The following is a 24817-nucleotide window of genomic DNA, read 5'->3' on the forward strand; positions in this document are numbered from 1 at the left end:
AGCAGTACTGTGGAGTGCCTTGCGCGAATTGGTCTTGTTTCGCATCGTATAGCAATATGATACAAGTGATTGCTGTGAGTAATATAACAAAAAAAGTGTATTTTGTGTCTATGAGATAGAAAAAAGTGAATATTTCCCGCCAGAGTTTTGACAGTTGTTTTTTTTTCAGCTGTCACTATGTTTGAGTGTGCTGATGACAGCCACAGATTCGCAAGAAATTGGGCCGATCGCGACCTTCGTACGGACGAATTTGGTCGGATTTCCCGTGATTCACGATAAGCAGACGTGGATATTCGACCCAGATGTGTCACAACGGAGACGGAAACAGTTTTTTGAGCTTCACGGCGATAAGGCTGAGAAGTTAATAGAGAGATTAGGCTTAGGTATCGATGGGTACGAGGACCAGAGACTAAGAGTTCAGAGGCAAAGGGATGAAGGTCATTTGAACGGTTTAAATGCTTTCCAACCTTGAGATAATTAAATCATTTCATTTATGGTGATTGTGTTCTAGAATAATTTAAAAGCAATTTGCAGGTGGCATCTAGGTCAACCCAAATTAAAGGGTCGTGGTCATATAATAGTATTTTATGTAAGTATTTAATCTACCTTAAACAAACTATGTAAATCTATAAAAACAACCATGTAGCTAGATAAATACTTCATAAAATTTACCATAAAAATCGAAATTTACAGCCATTTATGTAAAAATAATTTGAAATCTATGGTAGCTTGAGGAATGAAATTCTAGTGAATCGATGTTTAAGTATATTTATTTATAACTCTTTATATGTGAGCACTAATCCACAGTATACGTATCTATATCCTTATACTGTGACTAATCTAAGTTTGTGAGTAAGTATTTTTAAATGTTCAATGTTTAACCGTCCTATCTATACATAAGTTAAACAATTAATAACGTAACTCAATCCTCTTTTACCACTGATAGACGTAAGTAGACGTGAATCGAAAATAGAGCAATCTGTAAGCTACAATTTGGCTTATCCGTTTTTAAAACGTGTTTTATGAGTCATAACTTTCTTTGCATCAAAGTCTGTTATCTATAGTTTATGATATAATCATCGTTACCTAATTATAAGATGTGATTAATAAAATATGTTACCTTACTGTGTTTCTTGTAGAAAATAACACTCACAACATTATTATTCTAATTTTAATTCAACTGAAATACATAAAGTAGGTACATACCATCCCATTTAAATTATACTAATAATTATATTTTAATTTTGATATAGTTTAGTGAAAATAATCACACATAAATATTTAAATTTCAATTGTGTACCTATACCATTAATATGTGCCCAATTGTGGCGGGAAAATATAGAAACTTTTGTACTTTGTATTCAATTAAGACCTAAATTGTTATCTATTTTAACAATAAACAACATTTGATTGAATTTAATATAATGGTTATGGCACGACATTAATCTTATTAATTAATGTATTGTTAATGACTTACACAAATGAACAGATAGAAAGTATTCACTTAGAATAAAGAAATTAAAGTAGCTACTAAGGTAGGCGAACAGATAGAGGTATTCGAAAAATAAAAACAACCGTATTATAATCATGTCAATGGAATAACTAGAATCTAAAAAAAAGTATCAGATATAATATCAATGAACTAAAGCTGTAATACCTAAGTTATTAGATATCTCGATTTAGACTGTAAAGTTGAAAAGTAAATAATTTAAAACATAATTTATAGTTGTAACTAATTACATTATTTCTTCTTTGCGTGATGTAATATAATTGAATGTGTACACGTCAAGGTTTATGTTTGTAAGATTAGTGAATTAAGATTGTATGGAGCAAAAGAATCGTGTTTCTTGCAAAATATACAATCTTTATTGCAATTTCAGAATAACTATCACTCTCCAAGCTCATTACAAAAATATTAATTATATCTACCTTTAAAGTTGAACGAATTATCATGTGTTTACCTCAATTTGCTATCTTTTTTGTCTTGTTTTATTCAATCAGGATTTTATTTCAAGTATGAAAGAGTCGAAGAATTGTACCTTCTTTTATTTACGAAGGGAAACATTCAAAAGGTGCCCGGAGCTATGAGAGCGCTACCAGGTTATGTGGGGCTTTTTCCCACTAAAATCCTTCCGATGGCCGTCCTCAGCGCTACGTGGAGGAATATGGGATCTCCAACAGAACACAACCGGAGTCAGCCGAACGTGGTCTCTTCTCGGGGACTATCCTAAAGCTAAGCATTAAAGCTCAGAACGCGGTCACACAACATAGGTTCGAGCTCACAGTCTAGCCTGCCATAACAGGCAGAAGATACTTTAGCTTTACTCTGGCCCAAGACTACAGGGACAAAGGAATCGTATTTACCTTATTACTGAAATTCAAGCGGAGGGATTTGTGCAAGAACCTCATAAATATCACAGCTCAAACCTATTAGCTCAGATAGAATTAGCATCTTCTAAATAATATTCAATCGTGCATTTTACCCGATTTCTGTAATATACACTAATTACGTGCATAAGTAATTTGTATATAATTATGGTGATAACGTTAACTGCAGAGAAAAATGTCGTGGTTACTTTGTACAATTAACAGCTCAGAAAAAACGCCTTTGGCTGTGATTACGTGAACAAATATTATACGACATCGTATAAAAAGTTCAGAATTACGACATTCACGAAATCTACTATCATTTGTAACCTACACAAGTGTAAGTTGTGCTACAATGCTCTGTTACGCGACATTATCTTTCTTTTTTTGGTTTGAGTTGGATAATCTTATATATAAAATTCTCGTGTCACAATGTTAGTTACCGTACTCCTCCGAAACGGCTTTATCGATTTTCACCAAATTTTAAATGCATTCAGTAGGTCTGAGAATCGGTTACTATCTATTATTCAAACCTCTAAGTTTAAGTCTAAGGGTTGTTCACCCTTAACATTTTTTTATTTATATAGCAACACAACGTTTGACGGTCAGCTAGTTTTAATATATTTTTATTGCAGATGTAGCGGTCAAGGTTAAACAGGTGGCCGTTTGAATATCTGCTTTAGAAATTATTTCATTGATTTGATGTAAATTATAATGTTATTCATATTTTTTTGCGTCTAATTTACATTTCGTTATCAATGGAACCGAATGCACCTTTATACTGCTAGAGATGGTGTGTACCTACACACCTAGTTATACCTATAACTAGTAGTAGTATACTAGTAGTTCTACCATATATAACTAGTAATTATTTATTACTATAATATACTATCATTCGGAAGTACTTTGTTACAGTGACATCTATTGTTGAGTAGCGTAACTACTTATAACAACAACTTCCCAATATTGCTAACAGATGGCTCTATTAGTATTCAGAGGAATTTGTCTCATTATAATTAAAATTTCGATTGTCGAATGATGTCAATTCTTTTAAAATTATTTGCTATGCACGGTATTTTTTTACGGCAAATCAACGTTGTCTAAAAATAAATCTAAGCTACATCTATCGCCCCTGAAGGCCCCCGCATACTAAATTTCATGAAATTTTCTGATGAGATTCAAATTATATATTACATACAAGAATTGCTCCTTTAACGGTGTTAAGCACGTTTTAAGTATCTGGCGTTACAGATTAACAATTGTATTCTGGTTTTAATGTGATTGGAGCTAACATGCATCTTTGGAGTTATCTAAACATGTGTAATGTGTATGTTTTAATTATTACTATAATAAAAATGTTATAACGGCAAAATAGTTATCAATAATACTACCTACTAGGTTTTTTAAACTCGACCTAATTTTTTTACTTTGTATTTATAAACTGTTATCAATAAAACTTTTTTTGACATAGCGCCGTAGATATACTTTTATATTTATACTATATTTTATATTTATACTCCGATCATTTCTATTTTTCAGCTATATTAGATTTCAACTAACTATGAGTATATAAGAATGTTTTATTTTCATAAAACTGAAATAGCAAAAGTGGACTACATGCTAATTTTACTTTTTCAATTTTAACTCATGTTCTTGGTGGTTCTCGGATGATTCTTCTTCACTACCGACCTATCTGTGATAAGCTCCACATAGAACTGGAGACACCTCATATGTGAGACAGCTGCCATCCACACCACAAAACTGCTTCACGCTCACACAAATACTGGTTCCACCTTTGAAAATGTTTATTATATAAATAGTTTATTTCTGCCTCATAATAACAGCGTTAAACGCTTCTGTGTTCTGCTTTGAGAGGTATGATAAGGGAGACATACTTTTCCGAGGCGTTTCAGCTTAGTCCTCAGGGGTAGCGGCGCATCTGTGGCCAATTAGGTAGGAATATCTAATCCTATTTGGGTTTGATTACAGATGTCCATGGGCGGCAGTAATCACTTACCATCTCGACTGCAAGCTCGTCTACTCCTATATTATAAGAACAAAAAAGTAATTAAATAAAACACAAATTCTCAAATCATTTCGTTTATTTCATAAATTTACCGCCGATCGAGACATGACAATTTCCAAACTTATTGTAATGACATGACAGAGTAAAAATATTCTAGTAATAGGAAATAGGAAACTAGCTAAATGTAAACAGACATTATTTGGAATGAAAAAATCTTTAATGTGTTTTATTCGTTTGCTAACCAATATTGCTTCTCTTACAATTGAGTATTTTGATTCTTGTCAACAAACTAGGGATGGCGATCTGAGAATCGATCTTTCCAAATAAACGATTATTTTAATCGATCTCCAGTAATCGATTCAGTGAATCTATCTTTCAGCCTAGAAAGTCGATATTTTCGAAGTTGGTTCAATGTGTTACAGGCATTTTTTGCTGACAGATACGTAGTACAGTGCTTGTTTCGTCCTCATGACCTTATTTTCGCTTCCTTCGAAAAGATCGAAGATCGATTTTTGGAGAATCGATTCCTTGGGCTACGATTATTTTCTGAATCGATTTACTTTGCACTTCGATTCGAATCGATTCAAGAGTCCAAATCGAAAAGTATCGCCATCCCTACAACAAACCACATCTTAAAAATCTTGTCAACGATAAATTTGTTGAAAATCCAAAGGTTTCTTATTCTAAAAGCATCAATTTTACTGTCTTTGAACTTCCAAGAAATTTATCATATTAATAATAGACATACATCTAAGCTGTACAGTTGCTTATCAATTGGTTGGAGAATTTAATAATTAGATTCATTTAAAAGAATACAAAAATATTTTGGATTAAGAAAACTACAATACAATACCTGTAGTTTTTAAATCCAAGATAAATAATAATTAATTGACTAATAATACAATATAATTTGAGATAGTAAAATAAAGTCATTGAATATAATAAAGTCATAAGCAACCGTACTATATTATAGTTGGGGAGCCCAAGAGGGGATTTCGAAAGTATCTCGAGCGCGTCAGACTAAGATATGGGATATACCTTACACCCTGTAGAGTATCCTAAACCATAAATGAACTTTCTATGTCGGGGAGTTTGCAAAGTCAAAAAAATCTATCACTGGACATGTTCGAGCTCGGTCAATTTTCTTTTTAATATAAAGGAAATAATGCTAGAAAACGGGAAACATCATAATCTGCCGATTACCACACGTCGAAGTAGTGAAAAAAAAATAGTCATTTTGAAAAAAAAAAAACACCCTGGTTTGATAGTGTAACTTATTAGCATGAATCCCTGGGAAATAATGATGTATCACGCACTAAAGGAAAAGGCTATTTTTTAGGAAAATACATTATTCTTCATACATTCCCATACTATTTTTATTTCAAATCGTCAGAATAAGAAAACACCCCGCTAAATCGAAAAATATCATATAATCTTTTCCTCATTATAACGTCTAATCTACACAATCGTATAGGTCCCAATGACGCTCGAGTACTACACATTTAGCATCTTGGGCTCCTCTACCATTATGTATATGAGCTAAACAATACTATTGTGTAGAAATGTCATAAATGCATATTATTATTAAAAAGGATTTGTTCGTAACTAACTAGTAACTAAAATGAAAATTGTGACTGTTTCTCTTATCATTACATTATTTTATTATAGTAACGATTACATTTTCCCTTTAAACAATTACACGTTATTTTGAAATAAGCGAAACATTTAATTACTTAGTAAGGCACCTCAAGTTTTTGGTTTGTATTTTGTGAGAGTTTATTTTTTAAATTTGTACAAGATTATCTGCCAATATAGAGAAACTTATCTACCTAATCTTAAATCTAGGTAGAACACTAGAACACCAAAGAATTACCGTAATATGGCATTAAATCATAAATAACGATTTATAATTATTCATTAAAGAGATCAAAATACAATTTATTTTAGAAAATACACCTTTAATTTTTTTACTGTTTTGGTAAACAGTAAAAATTATTAACATTGCTAAATAGACTAATTTTATCCTTATCTTAATTTTAATCATCGTCAATGATTTTATCGTTCATATTGGTTCGATTTTGTCGTATGTAAGTGTTGAATTCGTTGTGTATATCTATTTTTAAGGTCGCTAGCGTGTCTTCATTGCATTGTGGACAGCGGGACCTGAAACAAAAACAAATTTCATATTAAATTAAACGTAACGAAATAGCTCCATCTAGCGGGTAGTAGCGACATAAAAATTTATACGAAAATAAATATGTAATAATGTCATTATTTGATGTATGTACTATTTAAAATATTTTAATAATATGTTTATGTGTTTTATTAAGATTTACGATTATGTAGCAATAAAAATACTTAAATTATTTCAACATACAACGCCATATTATAAAAACTAAGTGAAATAAAAACCGGAGACATATATCAAACCTGTTTAAATTATGTTAATAGTTATATGCCTGCAGGTAGTCAAAGTTACAGTTTAGTTAGAGATCCGCAACAAAAACAAAATGTTTAAACACCGTAATTAGTTTACCGACCTAGCTACCTACCCGATATTACAGGAATCGAGTTTTAACTTTGCATATGTTTAGTGCAAATTATAGACAAAGAATCTTTGACTATGTGATTATCGTGTAGCCTTTTTTTATTTTGAATTTATACAGCCTTGACGGCCGACTTCGAGATGTTTTAGTCATTTATTTAGTTAGATGGCGCTCGAGGCTTTGTTTACGTAAACACAGTTTCACAGTTTTAATGCAAAGTATCAGATGCTTCTTTTTTACTTTTCTTTCGTGTGTAACTTAAACGAAAGCTTTGTCTATGATTTTTCTACGTCTACGTTTATCATATTATTTCATGTGACGAAAAAATCGAAGTAAATACATTTTTCTGACTACATATAGGCACTATAGCCACGTAGGAATATTATAGTGTAAAGCGCAGCTGTGTTCTGTTTTGAAGGGTGTGGTAACATCAATCCTATCTGGGGTTGTATACAGATATCCATGGGCGGCAGTAGACAGCTCGTTTGCTATTTTTTATTTATTCAAATAAATGAAATTGAAGTGTCTCTTTGTTGTTAAAATAACAGCTAAGTATTAAGATACTATTAAAAGAGATTGTTTAAACTTTGTCTGTTTGTCCCAGCTAATCACCGAAACAACTGGACAGATTTTGATGGACTTTTATTTGCAATTAGTTGATGTTATACGGAGATAACTTAGGCTTTTATTTTAGGAAAATAATTATGGTTCCGCAACAAAAAATAATTAATTAAATCTCATGCTTTTAAACACAGGAACAGCTCGTATTTGATAAAAAAGAGTCCGTGAAATCGAGTGTTAGAATTTTTTTCAAATTATTAAAAAAATGTATATTTTGTGTTATTTCATGATGTGTTATTTTTATAATATTCAGTTCTTATTTATATAGTCACGGGCCGGTACGATTGTATGAGTTAGTATAATAAAGAAAAATACTCTGGACGTTTGAGTTTTATTTTGCGCGGGAAAAAAGTGGTAAAAAGGTCGAAGAAATAATTTTATTCTTTCATGTGTTTAGCATTAACTCATTTCCAGTTTCCCCACACTAGCATGGAACTGGGAACTAGCAAGCTACCATACTCGATTAAAGTTATTTATAGATGGCCGACCACTCGATAGAGCTGGATAGGATAGGCAAAAAGTAGACTTCAGCTAAGCTCGCTTCCGTTTAATGCGACTAGATTTTTTATATATTTTTTTCCAAACTGGCAACTACATACTTAAGGTCACTTGTGTTCGCTCAGAAGGGATTACAAACGACATTTACAATAGTATAATCCACTTATATTTCACACTTCCATTACAAAAGGGGTGTATTTTGAGACTGAGAATAATATAGGAGTAGCAGACGAGCATGCAGTCCACTTGATGGTAAGTGGCTACTGCCGCCCATGGACTGTAATCAACCCAAGATAGGATTAGATATTCCTACCTGAGGTCGGCCACAGATGCGCCGCTATCCCTGAGGACTAAGCTGGAACACCTCGGAAAAGTATGTCTCTCTTACCACACCCTTCAAAACGGAAAATAGCACGCCTAACACTGCTGTTATTAGCCAGAAATAGGTGTGGCGGTGGTGCAGCCGGAGTCGAACCACAAATTGTTCTACCACCTTGAACACTACCATCTACCACACTTGCTGTCTACCATCGTGCTGGTCAAGAGCAGATTCGTAGACCTCCCACACCTTCCCCCAAATAAGATAAGATACCAGAGGATAAGAGCAGATGCGCAGACCCCTGAGGACTACGTTGGAGCGCCTCAGATAAGTATGACTACTTATCCGTAAATAACCGTCCCTTCATAGTTCATACCCTTCAAAACAGAATGGCTTTATACTATTTTACAAGATTTTACCACGATTTATTAGCTTGGGTTGTATCTATGTATGTATGTATGTATGTAACGGAATCTTTGAATTCAATTTTTACCCATTTTGAACGGTCCGATTGATTTAAAATTTTGAATAGATACTTATCAAGAACCGATGACAATACATGATTTTAATAATTTTATCCCATTCTTCTCATCAGGATCGTCAAGAATCAGGATTAACGATTTTCCTTGTCCAATTTTAGCGTGGTGTGTTTTAGTTTTTTTTAAACTATATATAATTACTTAAAGTCATAACGGTAGTATCATCATTAATTCTATTGACATCACCATCACACCTTCTTCTATCTAATAAAAATAGTTAAGCACTGTTAAAATAAAAAAAAAAAAACATTAATTTCATTATGAATATCTATTTATTAGGAAGGACAACTACCATAAATGGACTGCATGCTCATTTGCGACGTTCATAAAAATAGGTGTGGTGTTCAGTGGTAAGTGACCACTTACGTGTGCTAAACAACATTTCATGCCGAAATATAGTAAAATTCCGAGTAAACGCAATTTACGTGTTTCGCGAATAATCTAATTGAGTGGTGAGGCAATCGCTAATGGAGGGCGTGGTGACCACACCTGCGAGCTACCACCACACCTCGAAAACTGGAACTGATTACTGGGATGGGCGGAAACATGCGATTTTTGTAGATAAAATAATTATCGCTTATTTTAACGTGAAGGACGTCGTAGAAAGGGAGTGTATAAACGATTTATCTGTCTCACCATCACTGTCCCATTGCTGGGCACAGGTTTTCTCTAAGAAGGAGGAGGATTAGGCCATCGTCAACTACGCTGGCCAAGTGTATTGGTAGAGTTCACAAACCTTTGAGAACTTTTTAAATCTATGTATAGTCCGCGTGAAACTGCTAGTCCGCTCTGAATATAGAAATGAACCGCGTCGCCATAGCAAATTGTATGACCACACCTGCTCGCAACAAGTTCAGAGCGGACTAGCAGTTTGGCGCGGAATATACCTATCTGCATTTTTGGCTGATGGTAAGTATAGTTATTAGTATGGAAATATAAGGATTCACTACCCCTGAGGACTAAGCTGGAACGCCTCGGAAAAGTATGTCTCCCTCACCACACCGTTCAAACCAGAACACAGCAGCGCTTAACACTGCTGTTATGAGGCAGAAATAGGTGTAGCGGTGGTGCCGCCGGAGTCGAACCACAAAGGGTGGTAGACCTTCAAAATAATTACAAGGCAGATATTTCAAAATAGTTATAAGGCAGAGATAGGTCTGGCAGTGGTGACTAAATCATACCATCATCTTGGTATTAACTGAATCTTGATTATTTTTTAATTCTTTTTAACATTAACTTTATATCATAAGTTTTTTTGTTAAATTTAAATTGAAGTTAAGTTATAAGGAAACATTTAGCAGACGTTACACCGCCGTTGCAATAGTCGTGATATGCCGCTAACTGCAAATGTTAACCGTATTGCTAACTTTTATAGTTAAGCAACTTCATTCGCTCGCAGCGCACGTGATTCAGTGGAGCAATTGTATCGAAAACTATAGCTTAGATATATTGTGGTTCGATTCCGGCAACACTTATTTCTGTTTAATAACAGCAGTTTTAAGCGCTGCTGTGTTCTAGTTTGAAGGGTGTGGTCGTTTATACTATAGTTAGTTTATAGTTCCTACTTAGGGATTAGTAGTGTAGAAAGCATCTATGTATCTATGGGTGTGCGTGTGTCTGTGTGCGTGCATGTGTGTGTGTGTGTGTGTGTGTGTGTGTGTGTGTGTGTGTGTGCGTGTGTGAGTCTGGTTACAAATAACAATACAATAATGTATCTGTCAAGTTTGACGTTTCCATTCCACGACTGAAATAGGTTTAGCGGTTGAGTTCCAACTCAGTTATCGCCTGAAGTGTGTTGACAGGTATATTAGCGAGATTAAGCTATTAGTCTAGCTGATAGCTTAGTGGTAAACCTTCTACACTGAGGACCAAGGTTCGAATACTAGGCTTATGATTTTTTGTAGTAATATCATCATCAACCCATTACTGTCCTGCTGGGCATGGATCCCCTCTCAGAATGCGATGGATTAGGCCATAGTCCACCACTGGCCAAGTGGTAGACTTTACATACCTTTGAAAACTTTTTTTAGGAATTCTCAGGAATGCAGGTTTCCTCACGATGTTTTCTTTCACCGTTTAAGCAAGTGATAATTAACTTCTAATACGCACATAACATTGAAAAATCTCAGATGCGATGGGATTTGAACATCGGACCCCTCGATCAAGAAATCGTTTCTTAACCACTAGCTAAGCTATTTCTGTTTTTTTATTTGTAGTAATATGCGTCTTATGAATTGTTATTTGTTTAATAGTATAGGTACAGAAACAGGTAAGTAATGGTTATTGGTAAAGGTAGGTAAGGTTTTATATAAAATAGCAAATGAACATGCAGCCCACCATATGGTAAGTGGCTATTGCCGCCCATGGACGGAAGATTAGATTGCTAGCTGAGACTAAGTTGAAACTCTGAGAAGTATGTCTCCCTTACCGCACCCTTCAAATTACAACACAACATCGCTTAAGGCTGGCTTTGAAGGCTGAAGCTGTGAAGGTGGTAGAACCCTTTGTGGTTCAACTCCGGCAGCACCACCGCCACACCTATTTCTACCTAATAATAGCAGTGTTAGGCGCGGCTGTGTTCCGGTTTGAAGGGTGTGGTAAGGGAGACAGACTTTTCCGAGGCGTTCCAGTTTATTCCTTCAGGGGTAGCGGCGCATCTGTGGCCGACCTCAGGTAGGAATATCTAATCCTATCTGGGGTTGATTACAGATGTCCATGGGCGGCACTAGCCACTTACCATCGGGTGGACTGCATGCTCGTCTGCTACTCCTATATTATAAAAAAAAGTGATACTCACCAAAAAATTAAAGATACAGCGTGGGCACCCTTTTCTGCGCTCCCAAGGACAGCTTCGTCCCTATCTTCTTGTAGCCGTCGTTTTTCACCTTGCACTTAGGTTTCTCGTTAGGTTCCACAGGACAGCCCTTCAACTCCCAAACTAGGTTAGTCAACGACTTCGGACGGCTGAGTTTCCTCGACCGTTTCTCTGGGAGTTTCGGCCCGTTCCCCGAGTCTCCCGAAGTTCGGCCTCCAGAATGACTCGAGTCCAAGGTCCCGTCCAGTTCCATAGCTTGGTGGATGTTCGACAGACTCTTGTACCGTATGTTGAAGATCGGCGAGTCCCCTTTCGTTAGGGGCCGGATCGGACTAGCTAAGGGACTAGGTGACTCTTTTGTTGGCGAGTGGCTCTTCTGACTGAACACCAACCGGGTTTTGTTGTTGCTGACACTATTCTTAATGTACAGTTTCGGTAAGTTTGGAATCGGCGCTACCGATTTCTCCTTGTAAACGGTTATAGGTGCTTCCTTTGCCGCTATCGTGGCTTTGCGAGTCCTTTTCTCAGCTTTTTGGGAATTCAGCGGCTTTTTTGTGGGTATAGTCTCTATTGGTGGCGGTTCGGGCTTTATTTCTGTTATGAGAGGCATGTGGATGGGCGTGGCTGCTGGCGAGGACGGCGCAGATTCATGTCTAGTCGGCTCGTTGGAATAACAAGCCTTGATATTCTTAGGGAGCGGCGCAAATCCTCTAACGTAGTCATAGATCTGGTCAATCTCGTCGTATTCATCCGGGATGCTGTTTTCGTCTCTATGTGAGCTGTATATGTGGCTGTGGCGACTGATATGCTTGTGTTGGTTCGCCGAATCTGAGGACGCGCTTCTCCGGAGGAAATACCCAGTTTTGACTAACGGTGGGGCGTGGAGCGGTGCGTTCAAGAGCCTCTTGGGATCGCCCAGCTTCCCATCTAACACGTGTATCCGATCGACCACGTCCACAAGCAAACGATTGCACTTCTCGACTAGTCTGGAAAATTCCATGAAATTCTTTATCTGTTCCTCGTTCTTGCATCGTAGCATTTTTAAAGGCGCCGCCATTGGTAGAGCGATTAACGCATTGCCTTCCTTCTGCAACGGCAAGGCGAATACGTGATCTTCTTCGAATAAAGATAGCAGTCTTAATTCTGGTACAAAATGGTTTGCACTTTTCAGCCCTCTTGGAGGGGTTCCGTGGACGAGTCTGACAGTGATCGGCAGTCGTTTCGTTAACAGCGTCTTAGCAGTATGGACCCCACTGATATTTTCCTCCTTAGCCACTGCTGAAAACTTGCCTCTTTGATCCAAGCTGAGCAGCACCATGTCGCCCTTCGTGTCGGTACACTTCAAGTATTTGCTTTTACCTAGAAACGTCTCCCCTCTCGGCATGATAACCTCTCCGGCGGGCAAATTCCTCGCTCCATCGGCCGTAATATTTCCATCTAAGTCTGTTTTCGCGCAGATCACTCTCACTGGTTCTCTGACAAGGCATCCGTCGTCGAGTTTCCTTCTCGCTAGTTCTGAGACGGATTCGATGCATCTGACAGCCCTTCCCTCCTCACTCAACAGTTCAAAATAGCCTTTATACGTATCAGGGATTGCGATTCTTGGTCCAACGCTCACCATTCGTCTTCCTTCCTTTAATTTGATAGCTTGGGCGATGATTTTCTTTCTTTTCCCCGCCGATACGAGTAGTGCTGTGCTTTGTAGGCCGGGGCTGGGGAGCGTTGGTACTCCGAGGCCTCCATACTGGCCTTTGATGATCTTAGCGACGCTTGGCAGTCGGTTCTTGGCGGCGAACTCTCTGAGGTAGTGACCCTCGTCGGACCAGCGGGATGCTGCGACCACGACTTGGCCGTCCGTGGCTGCCATCGTGGAATGATGTCACATCTGGAACAGATAAATATATATATTAGTTGAGCATTTTGATAGGAAGCGTCTACTTCTTTTGGCTTTTTTAAATATAGAAGTAGAAAATGCAGTCCAGCTTTCTGTACGTGGTCAATAGGTCATGGAGATCTTATTATTTATTAGATTTTTTTTTTATAATATAAGGGTAGCAGACGAGCATGCAGTCCACCTGATGGTAAGTGGCTGCTGCCGCCCATGGACATCTGTAATCAACCCCAGATAGGATTAGATATTCCTACCTGAGGTCGGCCACAGATGCGCCGCTACCCTTGAGGACTAAGCTGGAACGCCTCGGGAAAGTCTGTCTCCCTTACCACAACCTTCAAACCGGAACACAGCAGCGCCTAACACTGCTGTTATTAGGTAGAAATAGGTGTGGCGGTGATGCCGCCGGAGTCAAACCACAAAGGGTTCTACCACCTTCGAAATTAGAAGGCATTAAAGTGCTATCTCAGGTTGGTCAACGATACTTAGCTACCGGTGAGGACTAATTTGAAATGCCCGCATAAGTATTACCCCTCATCATTGGATCACTGCTTTTGTCAGGTAAGAAAAGACGTGGCAGTGGTGCCTCTGAACTTTTATAAAAATACAGTTTGTATGCGATACAACTAACAATAACATTATTTACAAATAATTTGATTTCTTTATGATGTAAATTCTTTGTAAAGTGTTCTCAGTGGTACATGGACATCTGCTACCGACACCAAATACTACAGCAGTCTTACATATTGTTAACATAAAACAGTACTTTAGTGGAAAAAGGGAAAGTAGAAGAGAAAGTTGTAACTAAATACGCTCGTCCCATGGTCCACTAATTGTCATGGGGCCATATACGTAATTATACCGTTGCACTTAAATATTTAACGATTGTCTACACTTGGCAAGCGCGGTGGATTTTTTTTATATAATACGGGATTAGCAGACGAGCATACAGTCCACCTGATGGTAAGTGGCTACTGCCGCCCATGGACATGTGTAATCCACCCCAGATAGGATTAGATATTCCTACCTTAGGTTAGCAAGACTAAGCTGGAACGCCTCGGAAAAGCATGTCTCCGTTACCACACCCTTCAAATCAGAACACAGCAGCGCCTAACACTGCTGTTATAACAGTAATAGGTGTAGCGGTGGTGCCGCCGGAATCGAACCACCCAGATTTCTACCACCTTCAAATTGTTGTCCACACTTGGCAAGCATGGTGGGTCATACCGTAAACTTTAAGAGGAACCCCGTGCTCAGGAGTGGGACGCTAGCTGGAGAGACATTGAAGGTGGGTGAGGCCTTTTTGGTTCGACTAGGTACAACCATCACACCTATTTTTGTAATAACGTCACTGTTAAGCGATGCTATGTTAGCCAATCTCGGATAGGAATATAGTCTTATCTGGGGTTGATTATAGATGTCCAAAGGCGTCAATAGGCAATTACCATCAGATGGCATGCTTATTTCGTACTACAATATTAATAAAAAGACATTAATGATTAAACAATACAATTCGAGTTCTGTAAAGAATTTGAATAAAATATTTTTGACTTTGAACATCGGAATTTTGAAACGAATATCTTTGCAATCATCAAGCAAATAGCAGTAAAACGGTGGTGGTGTCGGAAATGAGTGTGAAATCGCAATTTGATTTCGACCGCAAATATGAGATTCGGATGATAGTGGTCGAACACCGTTACCACACAAACGTTCTGGTGGCCACTCACGTAAAAATGCAGATGGGTTCGGCTGTGGCACTCTGAGAGCGGATTGCAAGCAACCTAATTGCACACTTCTATTTCATAAAAAAATACCTAAGTACGAGTGGAACTCACACCAATTTTTTGTTTGTTTTTAGGGTTCTGTAGCTAGACAGTAAAAACGGATCCCTATTAATAAGTCTCAACTGTCTGTCTTTCTGTCCGTCTGTCACAGGGCAATATCTCTTAATTGTTTTTAGATTTTTTTAGATTATGTTCAACTGTGAGCACTATTTTTAGAGAAATTAGAGGTGCTTGGGATATGAACTTCGGTTTCGATCGAGAGGTTGAGTACAAGCTCTAGACTATCATTGGTTTCATAAATACATACGCTCGAAAAACTTTACCCTCCGCAATGGATAACAAAAAATATTTTGTTTAACAGTAGTTAATTAAAATATTTTTTCAAGTGTACAATTTAACATGTAGTGACATGGGTACATTTTGTCACACATACACACCTTCGAAAAACATTATCATCCGCAGTGAATAACAAAAAAAATACCATTTTGATCTCGGTGTGCCTCGAGGCGTTACATCAACCATTGTCTGTGTACATTGACCTTCAGTTATCGTTTGTATGTGCGGAAAATTTGTTACATAACGTTTTAACGGTCTCGTTTTAACTGTGAGAATTGGGATGAACTTGTAAGGTTGTGTTACACTGGTTTAGTATTGGTACTGAATGTCAGGGTTAATTTCTGTCCCTGTAGTTTCGGGACCAGAGTAGGGCTACGGTGTCCCCTGCCTATCGTAAGAGGCGACTAAAAGGGGGCTGCGGGGTTGCGGGTGGCAAGAGTGGGAGCTCGAACCACCCGGCTATTGACCCCGGGATGGACGGCGGTATGTGTGGTCGCAAACCGTCGTGCTGAGAGGACTCCGGTCGCGATCCTTTGGAGATCCCGGAGTCCTCTACGCAGCGGCGAGGTCACTGGGGGGTTTTAGTGCGGTAAAAGTCCTACATAACGCCGTGTCGCTCCCACGGCACCGGGTACCTTTTGAAGGTTTCTTCCTCAAAAAAAAAGGGCTAATTTCTATAACTATTCGATTTATATTTTTACCCTTTGGGTACGGAACCGTAAGAAACATTTTTTGTTACATAACATTTTAACGGTCTCGTTTGGACTGTGAGAATTGGGATGAACTTTTAAGGTTGTGTTACACTGGTTGAGTATTGTTATTGAATGTCAGGGTTATTTCTAAAACAATTCAATAATAACATGGTAAACTACAAAACTATCGCTAAAGAAATAGTCGTCGTTTTTAACCTAATACTGTCCCATCATCATCATCATCAACAACCCATTACTGTCCCACTGCTGGGCACGGGTCTCCTCTCATAATGAGAAGGATTAGGACATAGTCCACCGCGCTGGCCAAGTGCGTATAGGTAGACTTCACATACCTTTAAGATTTTTTATATAAATCTCTCAGGTATGCAGGTTTCCTCACGATGTTTTCCTTCACCCTTTAGCAAGTGATAAATTATTTCTAATACGCACATAACTTTGAAAAATCAGAGATGCGTGCCTGGGATTTGAACCTCGGACCCCTCGATCGAGACGACGAGTTTCTTAACCACTAGGCTATCACTGCTTTTACTAATTTAATACTGTCCCACTGCCACACAAATATATTTCATTTCATGATAAGAGACCTGTTATTAGGAAATGAAATATATACTATATTATATTTACTATATTATATTACTGGCCTGCGGAAGTACTTAAAAAAAATCAGTTAAATTTTTTTTTCTTATTCTTTTATCGGATCGGAACACGATCTCAAGTGTGGAGATCCGGTAAAAAACTCAGTGGGATTTTCTTCCATTATATTATTACTCTTTTTTCTTTATTTTTTCTCATAAGACCATATTCGACCGCGTTGACCAAGTGCGAGAAAGTGAAATTAAGTTTGAGGTTTTCCTTCTCTGTTAAAGCAAGTGATAATTAATTTCTAATACGTACGTAACTTGAAAAACCCAGAGATGCCTGATCAAATGCTTTTAGAAGCCTTAACAATAAAATTGTTATAAAAACAAAAGAACTTAAAAATATAGCCTGCCCCACCTACAATCTAGACGAATCCAACGACACCGCATATGTTAATCGGACAAGGCGCGAGGCAAAATGTATTTGTTGTTATAGCGACCATCGTTCTACATACTCTGTAAAAATTTCAAATATCTACCTATTACGGTTCAGAAGAGACGCCCGTGACATACAGACGGACAGACAGACAGACAGCGGAGGCTTAATAATAATTCCTGTTTTACCCATTGGGTACGGAACCCTAAAAAGATACAGAATCTAAATACGGAACCAGACTTCATTAGTCTCAGTAATTTGACTAATAGTTAACGTGCTGTAGCAATATGCACTATTTTAGTTTAATAATTTGTAGCCAGGCAACTTAACCTAAGATAAACAGGTACATAACCGTTACATTTGATGCGGGAGTTACGAGTGTACACCGCGGGCCGTTAAAACTATAGCTAACAAGCTTATAAAATATTAATGGCTCTCAAGTGTATGCTAGAACCTAATCCGAAAACATTAAAGCAAAATATAGTGGCTGAAATTTAATTTGAATCTCGGTTTGATTTTTCAATGTTATGTGCGCACATAGATTAGTAAAGATTACTCACTCCTAACAAGAAAATGTACCCAGTTTTGAGAATTGAAATAGTTGCGTAAAAAGGTTTTGCCACGTCTCCGTGTTAAAATGTCCCTAAAATATTTGAAACAATTATTTATTTATTACGTAAATTACGCAATATTAGTTATTTATTCGTAAATTTTCTCTAAAAATGTTTATTTGTCAAGAATTCAAAAAAGAACTTACTAAAATAAGCCGTTTGTGGCTTCATTCAATTTCAAAGCGGCGAAGTATCTTTACTAATCTGTGTGTGCGCATTACAAATTAATTATCACTTGCTTAAACGGTAAATGAAAATATCGTAATGAAACCAACATACCTGAGAGTTCTTTAAAAAGTTATTTTGTGTGAAGTCTACTAATCTGCACATAGACATCGTAGTGGACTATGACCGATATCCTTCTCACTCTGAGAGGAGACTCGTGCTCGGCAGTGGGACAATTGTGTATCGACGACAAAATACGGCGCAAAATAATAATACCACTTTTATAAGTAGTAGTCAGTTAGTAGTTTTATAAGTTGTAGTCAATTTTATGGTTAGTGGCTACTGCCGCCCATTGGCAAGTGTAATCAATCCTATATAAGATTAGGATCCTACCTTGAGTCTACCTGTGATATGATAGGGCATGGATGCGTTGCTACCTAACTATAATACTAAGGACTAAGTTATAACGCCTCGAATTAAACAGAGTGGTGGTGGTGGTGCCTCACAATCGACACAAAAATGATTTTAACCGCTTTTTAACTTTAGAGAACATAAAAAATGTATTTTTCTTTAATTTAAAAGAAATAGGGCAAAGTAAATAAAAATATTATACTGTAAATGTCCAGCAGTGTACACAGGTGGTTTTTTGTATTACAGGTGAATGTCCCGTCTAAAGGACCTTATCCCCGATCGATTAAACGGAAGAAATGATGCAATATCCGACAGTCGCGTGAAAGTTAACACGTTTCCTTCAGTACCCTTAGTATGAGTTTTTACGTTTTGACAAAAATTACTGTTTTTGTTTTTGTTTTTATTTCTCATACATTTCCAGTCAGTTCTGATACAATCCGCTTGGGGCGCTGATTGGAAATGTATGGGCAAATACATAAACAAATACCAAAACAGTCATTTTTGTAAATCGTAAAAACTCATACTAACGGTACCTACAGATTACCCGTTTTAATAATCATCATCATCAATCCATTAATCCTTCTCAGAATGTGAAGGATTAGGCCATAGTCCACCACGCTGGCCAAATACGTATTAGGAGACATCACATACCTATACTCTAATTTTTTTTTAGATTTTTCAGGTATGCACCTCTCCTCACGATGTTTTTCTTCACCGTTTAAGCAATGTGAGCATAAGCTCGCCACGCCCTCTGGTGTGTAATACGGCATGCGCCACACATGCCGCCGTCCTTCCCGGGGTCGCTTACTGGACGGTTCGAGCTCCTAAACTTGCCGTCCGCAACTCGGGTAGCCCCCTTTTAGTCCCCTCTTACAACATGAACTACAGGGACAAAATCTAAAAGTCTAGATTTCCTCATAAAAGTTTGTCTAAAAAACGAATGTGCAGAAACTTGTTTCACCCGGGAATCGAACCCATTATAGATAACAACTGAAGTTCCTACACCAACGCATGGTACCATTTAAGCCACCTGCTACCATTAAAGTTAAACTCGTTACCCCAGTATAAATGAATACTCTCCCACAATTATCTTTATGGCATAAATGTGGGTCCAAATTAGGGTACAGGACAAATCAAGTTGTAATAAATCTAAGGTTCATGGGAAACCCGGTGTAGCGGTCCGGCGCGGTTCGCGGACTTTGAGGCCATAGCACTAGCGATAAGTGGAGCGGAAGCGGAGAAGATTGCGGAAAGATGTGAAGGAAGATATGGGCTGTTGTATTATTTATTGATGTTCTTATGACCATCAAGATGCTATGCTACATAATCCATTTCTAATTAAATATTATTATTTATTTTATCTAATGTAAATCCGTCACCGTCGCCAATCACTTCCGGGGGATATTCACCCACCCCCTTGAGAATTTGCCCGGGCAAAGAGGGTATCCTGTAACGAGTATCCATATTTTGCTTGCAAATCAATATAATCAAGAATTCTTAAACTGCCGTGTATCTCTTATGACTCCTATGCACTAGGGGTTAACCGCGGGGCGGTTATCCGCGCTGCTAGCCAGTTTGCCAGTTTAATATGCAACCGTTTGTGATTTCACGCACTTAACCGCCACAAAATAAAAAGATGCTAGCTTTGCGTTTAGCCGCTCCAACGGTTAACCGCTAGTGCGTAAGGGGGTTAGTCTCTCCTGGCTGTAAACCCTTATGAGACGTCAAGAGCCAATTACGTAAATTATAACAATAATCATTAAAGACAATCGTTATCGTTAATTAGAATTAGCTGTCTGTTACTGACATTTTGTTGACTTTTAATTTAGTTTTCAACGTGACTTCGTGTAATTAGAAAGATAATTATTGTATTAAAATATGAGCAAAAACGTTGAAATGTTCCGTGGTCTACTGAATTTCTGGTTGAATTTAGTATTAACTTATTCATAATGTTCAGTTTTCTTGAATTTTAATATACTTTATAAGCACGCCATTATAAGTAATTATTTTATGAATACTACTGTTATATAAGTAGTATTGCAAATGTAAATGTGTCTCATTAACGTATTAATTATTTTAGCACTTAACGCACGAAATTGAGAATTTATTGAGTACTTTATACATGTAGATACCATCATAATGGTCATCGGCAGTTAATGTGATAATTTATTTCATTCACTTCGAATAAAGAGCAGGTTCTGTTTTCAGCTTTATTATTTTAATACGAAAATTATGGACTTTCGTGTTTTTTTTCACACACAAGGTCTTCCTTCACCGTTATAATATGTGATAGTTTTTTTTTAATTATATAATATGAAAATTAATTAAATTTATCTGGGAGACTTGAGTCAAATAAATAAAAACAAAAATCATTGCGCTATTAGTTATGAGTGTTTTGTTAATATTGTAGCATATTACAATAAAATAAAATTACAATAATCTTTTAAGTTACTTATCCAAAATCTATATAAGCAAGATTAGGTAGATAAGGTCTGTGATAATACCTAACATTTTCGCGCTAATTAAAATTTGCAATTCACACAAAAACTTAACTACACATCATTTACGTCATAATAACCATTTAGATTAGACCAGACCGTTTCATTTGCAACTAACTGGGACAGTAACGTTACTTTTTATGTAATTATTTTGTAGGTATCGCTGCAAAGTGTACAATTTTGCATAAATATCATCTTATTTTGCCGTTATATAAAGGTTAAGATTTAAAGAATTACGCTTAGTAGATACTATTATTTTGTATGTAGGTATTTCGTTTTCTTTATTTTTATCTCTTTTATTACTTTCATATGAGATCTTTGCATATGTTTAAAGTAGAATATGTTACATGTGTGTAGCATATGTGTCACCTACTTTTGTCTAGAGTTCCATAGATTAAGTTTATATGATTGAACTTTATACATTCACAGCACCACATTGTTATCGTATCAAAGCCACATGGTTGGCCCACTGCATGATATACATGCATTCAATCAATTTGCAGGCTACAATCCCTTCTCAATCCTATTGTTAAACAGGGGTCTCTCCACAATTAACGAAAGACGGAAGCAAATAAATTCCCAATCTCCCAAAAAACAAACAAATGCCTTTCTCAGTCCATCGCACGATCAAAGACGATTGAGCCTAGGCCGGCCCGCGCGTTTCGTGGCCCAACAACCACTCCTTATTTGTCTAGCCAATGAGGTACAGTTACAATATTATCTGGGTACAATGGGTTTAATCGTGCGATGCGGTCGTGATGCGCCGAGTGCGGACGTTCAAAAATTATTTTTCCAGCTTCGTGATGGTACAGCGATCGGGTATCTTGGATATCTCAATGGACCGTCGATGTAACGTTTGATAGGTAAGTATTGGACCGGAAACTGCAATTTCAATTAAACCCGTGTAAATTTTTAACAGACTTTTTAATGAAAATAAAATCTCAATGTTGCGTGTTCACATGAAGCATATAAGCGTATTTTTATTAAATTTAAGTACGAGAAGCAATCGAGAATGCAGTCCACCTGTGGTTCAACTCCGAAAACATCGCCACACCTATAACAGCAGTTTAAGCGCTGTTGTGTCCTTTGAATCACGTGGTAAAGGAGACAAGTTCATATGAGGCGTTCCAGCTTAGTCATCAGGGGTGATAAAGCATCTGTGGCCAACTTACGTTAGGAATCTAATCTTATCTGGGGTTGATTATAGATGGGCCACAGTATCCACTTACCATTAGATGGACTAAATTCAAGGCAGCGCTGAAAACTGTTATAAGGCATAAATAAGCGTAGTTGAGTTACTTATACAGTTCATTTACCTAACTAACCCACTAACAAAAACGGTATGCTAAGCATACCAAAAGTTGACATGACAGGAGATTTGTGCGCAAAATCGCAAATTATGCAAATTTCAAATTTCCGCTATGCGACCGACTCCGACCGCGTGACATGTATCACACTTCTTACTTCAAGGACTAAGGTCAAATGCCTCGTGTGCAAGAAAAATCCTATGTCATTTTATTTTAATGGTGGAGTAGCCGACGAGCACGCATCCGCCTGATGGAAAGTGGCTACTGCCACCCTGTACTGTAATTAACGAAAGATAACATTAGATTTCTATCTGAAGTCGGCCACAGATGCGCCACTGCCTGCGGACTAAGCTGGAATGCCTCAGAAAAGTATGATGCGTTGCTTCCCGTAAAGATTAAGTTGGAACGCCTCGAAAGAGTATCTCTCCCTTAGCAGCGCTTAACATTACTGTTATTATACAGAAATAGGTTTAGGCAATTTGTAGCAGGCCTACACAAATGTATTTACATCATAATAAGGCAGTAGAATCGGTGAGGTAACACAACTACCACATATATTTCACTTATGGAACTCTGTTATTAACCCTAGGCATTAAAGTCCCTGAGGATTAAGATGGAACACCTCGGATAAGTGTGTCTCCCTTCAAACGGAACATATCAGCACTTAATACTGTGATGCCTCGAGAATCGAACCACAAAGAGTCCTACCTCCAAGTGATAGCAATTGATTGCGGGTACATAGAAAACGTGTGTTTATATGGCGTTTAAGGCACCGTTACGCTGTTTGTCCACCGTCGCCGTCACCAAGCCGTTACCGATAATTAATGACGGCGCCGAGGTAGCGTACATACACTTACTATAGCCGCTTGTCCATCGCACGTCCGTCACCCGAGCACCGTCATCCCGGCCGCCGATATTTCGAGTAGATCGAACGCTAGATCGGCTCCGAGATTTTGACATGTGGTGTGCCGGCAATATAAAACACATTGGAACTTTTCCATACAATGTCGTCACACGCGTGACAGCAGGAACAAAATAAACCGCCGATATCAGTCGCGGTGGACAAACTATCGCCGTCACGACATATTAAAATCGGCCCGAAATAAATCTCATTCTCGGTATCGGCTCGGTGACGGTGCGGTGGACAAACGACCTTATGCTTAATAGCGCTTGAAGCAGTTCAATTAACGTTAGATTACCGTCGTCTCAATCTTTATGTTACAGGTCAGAAACTGTATGATATAATAGCCTGTAATAAAATAACCGTAAGATAAGTTATATCACCATTTAATGCAATATTAAGATGCTCGCGAATAATCCGCCGAGTAAATCGCCGAATACTGACGATTATGTAAACACCGCCACAAATTACTTTGATTCCTGCTTCGAGTAGAACATACTAATATTCCGGCCACTATTAAATAAATTGGTGTACGTTATTTACATGTTTGTATTCGTGTGAACTTGTCTGTGTTTGGAGTGGTTTTAACGTAAAGTGGTTTACGATTTTCTTAAAGATCTTAAAAAAATCTTTACAAATGTAAACTCTATGGTTCGACTCCGGGGGCACCACCGCCACACCTATTCCTGCCTAATAACAGCAGTGTTAAGCGCTGTTGTGTTCTGGTTTGAAGGGTGTGGTAACGGAGACATACTTTTCCGAGGCATTTCAGCTTAGGCCTCGAAGTAGCGGCGCATCTGTGGCCGACCTCAGGTAGGAATCTAATATTATTTGGGGTTGATTACAGATGTCCATGGGCGGCAGTAGCCACTTACCACCACTTGGACTGCATGCTCGTCTCCTACTCTTATATTATTGTTTCCATGTCTCTACGGCACAATTCGTTGAACGAAACCCAAGAAGGCGATCCTACAATGTCGTAACCGATGGCTCGTGTAAGCTGCGTCACACACCGTTAGACGCGCTTGTTTATATTATATACTTGTAACACGTTTGACACGGCGGGGACGATATCCGTAGTTTCGGAGGAAGTTTCGGACGGGCTTTGTACATAAACCGCAGTAATAGAAGGGATTTACTATGCTATTAGGGAGAGTTGCTGGAGAGTAAGTTGGAATGCCTCAGAAAAGTATGTCTCCCTTACCCTTCAAACCTTAACACAGCAGCGCTTAACACTGCTGTTATTAGGCAGAAATAGTTGTGTCGGTGGTGCCGCCGGAGTCGAACCACAAAGGGTTTTACCACCTTCAAACACAATTCAAACACGAAATGGTTGAGGACGTTCAAGGCCGGCAGTGATCACTTATCATCAGGTCTACAAGTTCGTTTGTTATTTCATAAAAAATAGTTAACCCAGAATTTTGTACCACACAGTACTTAGCCAGGAAGAAATAA

General features: G+C 37.8%; 1 protein-coding gene across 2 annotated transcripts in view; it reads right to left on the reverse strand.

The window, feature by feature from the left end:
• Window positions 1-4451: 4451 nt before the first annotated feature.
• Window positions 4452-24817, reverse strand: part of sano (CABIT domain-containing protein serrano) — a 128775-nt gene continuing 108409 nt past the window's right edge. For both annotated transcript variants that reach the window (XM_073090502.1, XM_073090501.1), the window contains 2 exons: window positions 11714-13616; window positions 4452-6556 (listed from right to left, as the gene is read on the reverse strand). In XM_073090502.1, the coding sequence (XP_072946603.1) occupies window positions 11721-13598 (1878 nt within the window). In that variant the 5' untranslated portion in view covers window positions 13599-13616 and the 3' untranslated portion in view covers window positions 4452-6556; window positions 11714-11720. The remainder of the gene's footprint in view (window positions 6557-11713; window positions 13617-24817) is intronic.

The sequence above is a fragment of the Epargyreus clarus genome, unplaced genomic scaffold (genome assembly GCF_041222505.1).
Source record: "Epargyreus clarus isolate Ecla_fem2 unplaced genomic scaffold, WU_Ecla_fem_2.2 ptg000032l, whole genome shotgun sequence".
In the NCBI taxonomy this organism is placed as follows: Eukaryota; Metazoa; Arthropoda; class Insecta; order Lepidoptera; family Hesperiidae; genus Epargyreus; species Epargyreus clarus.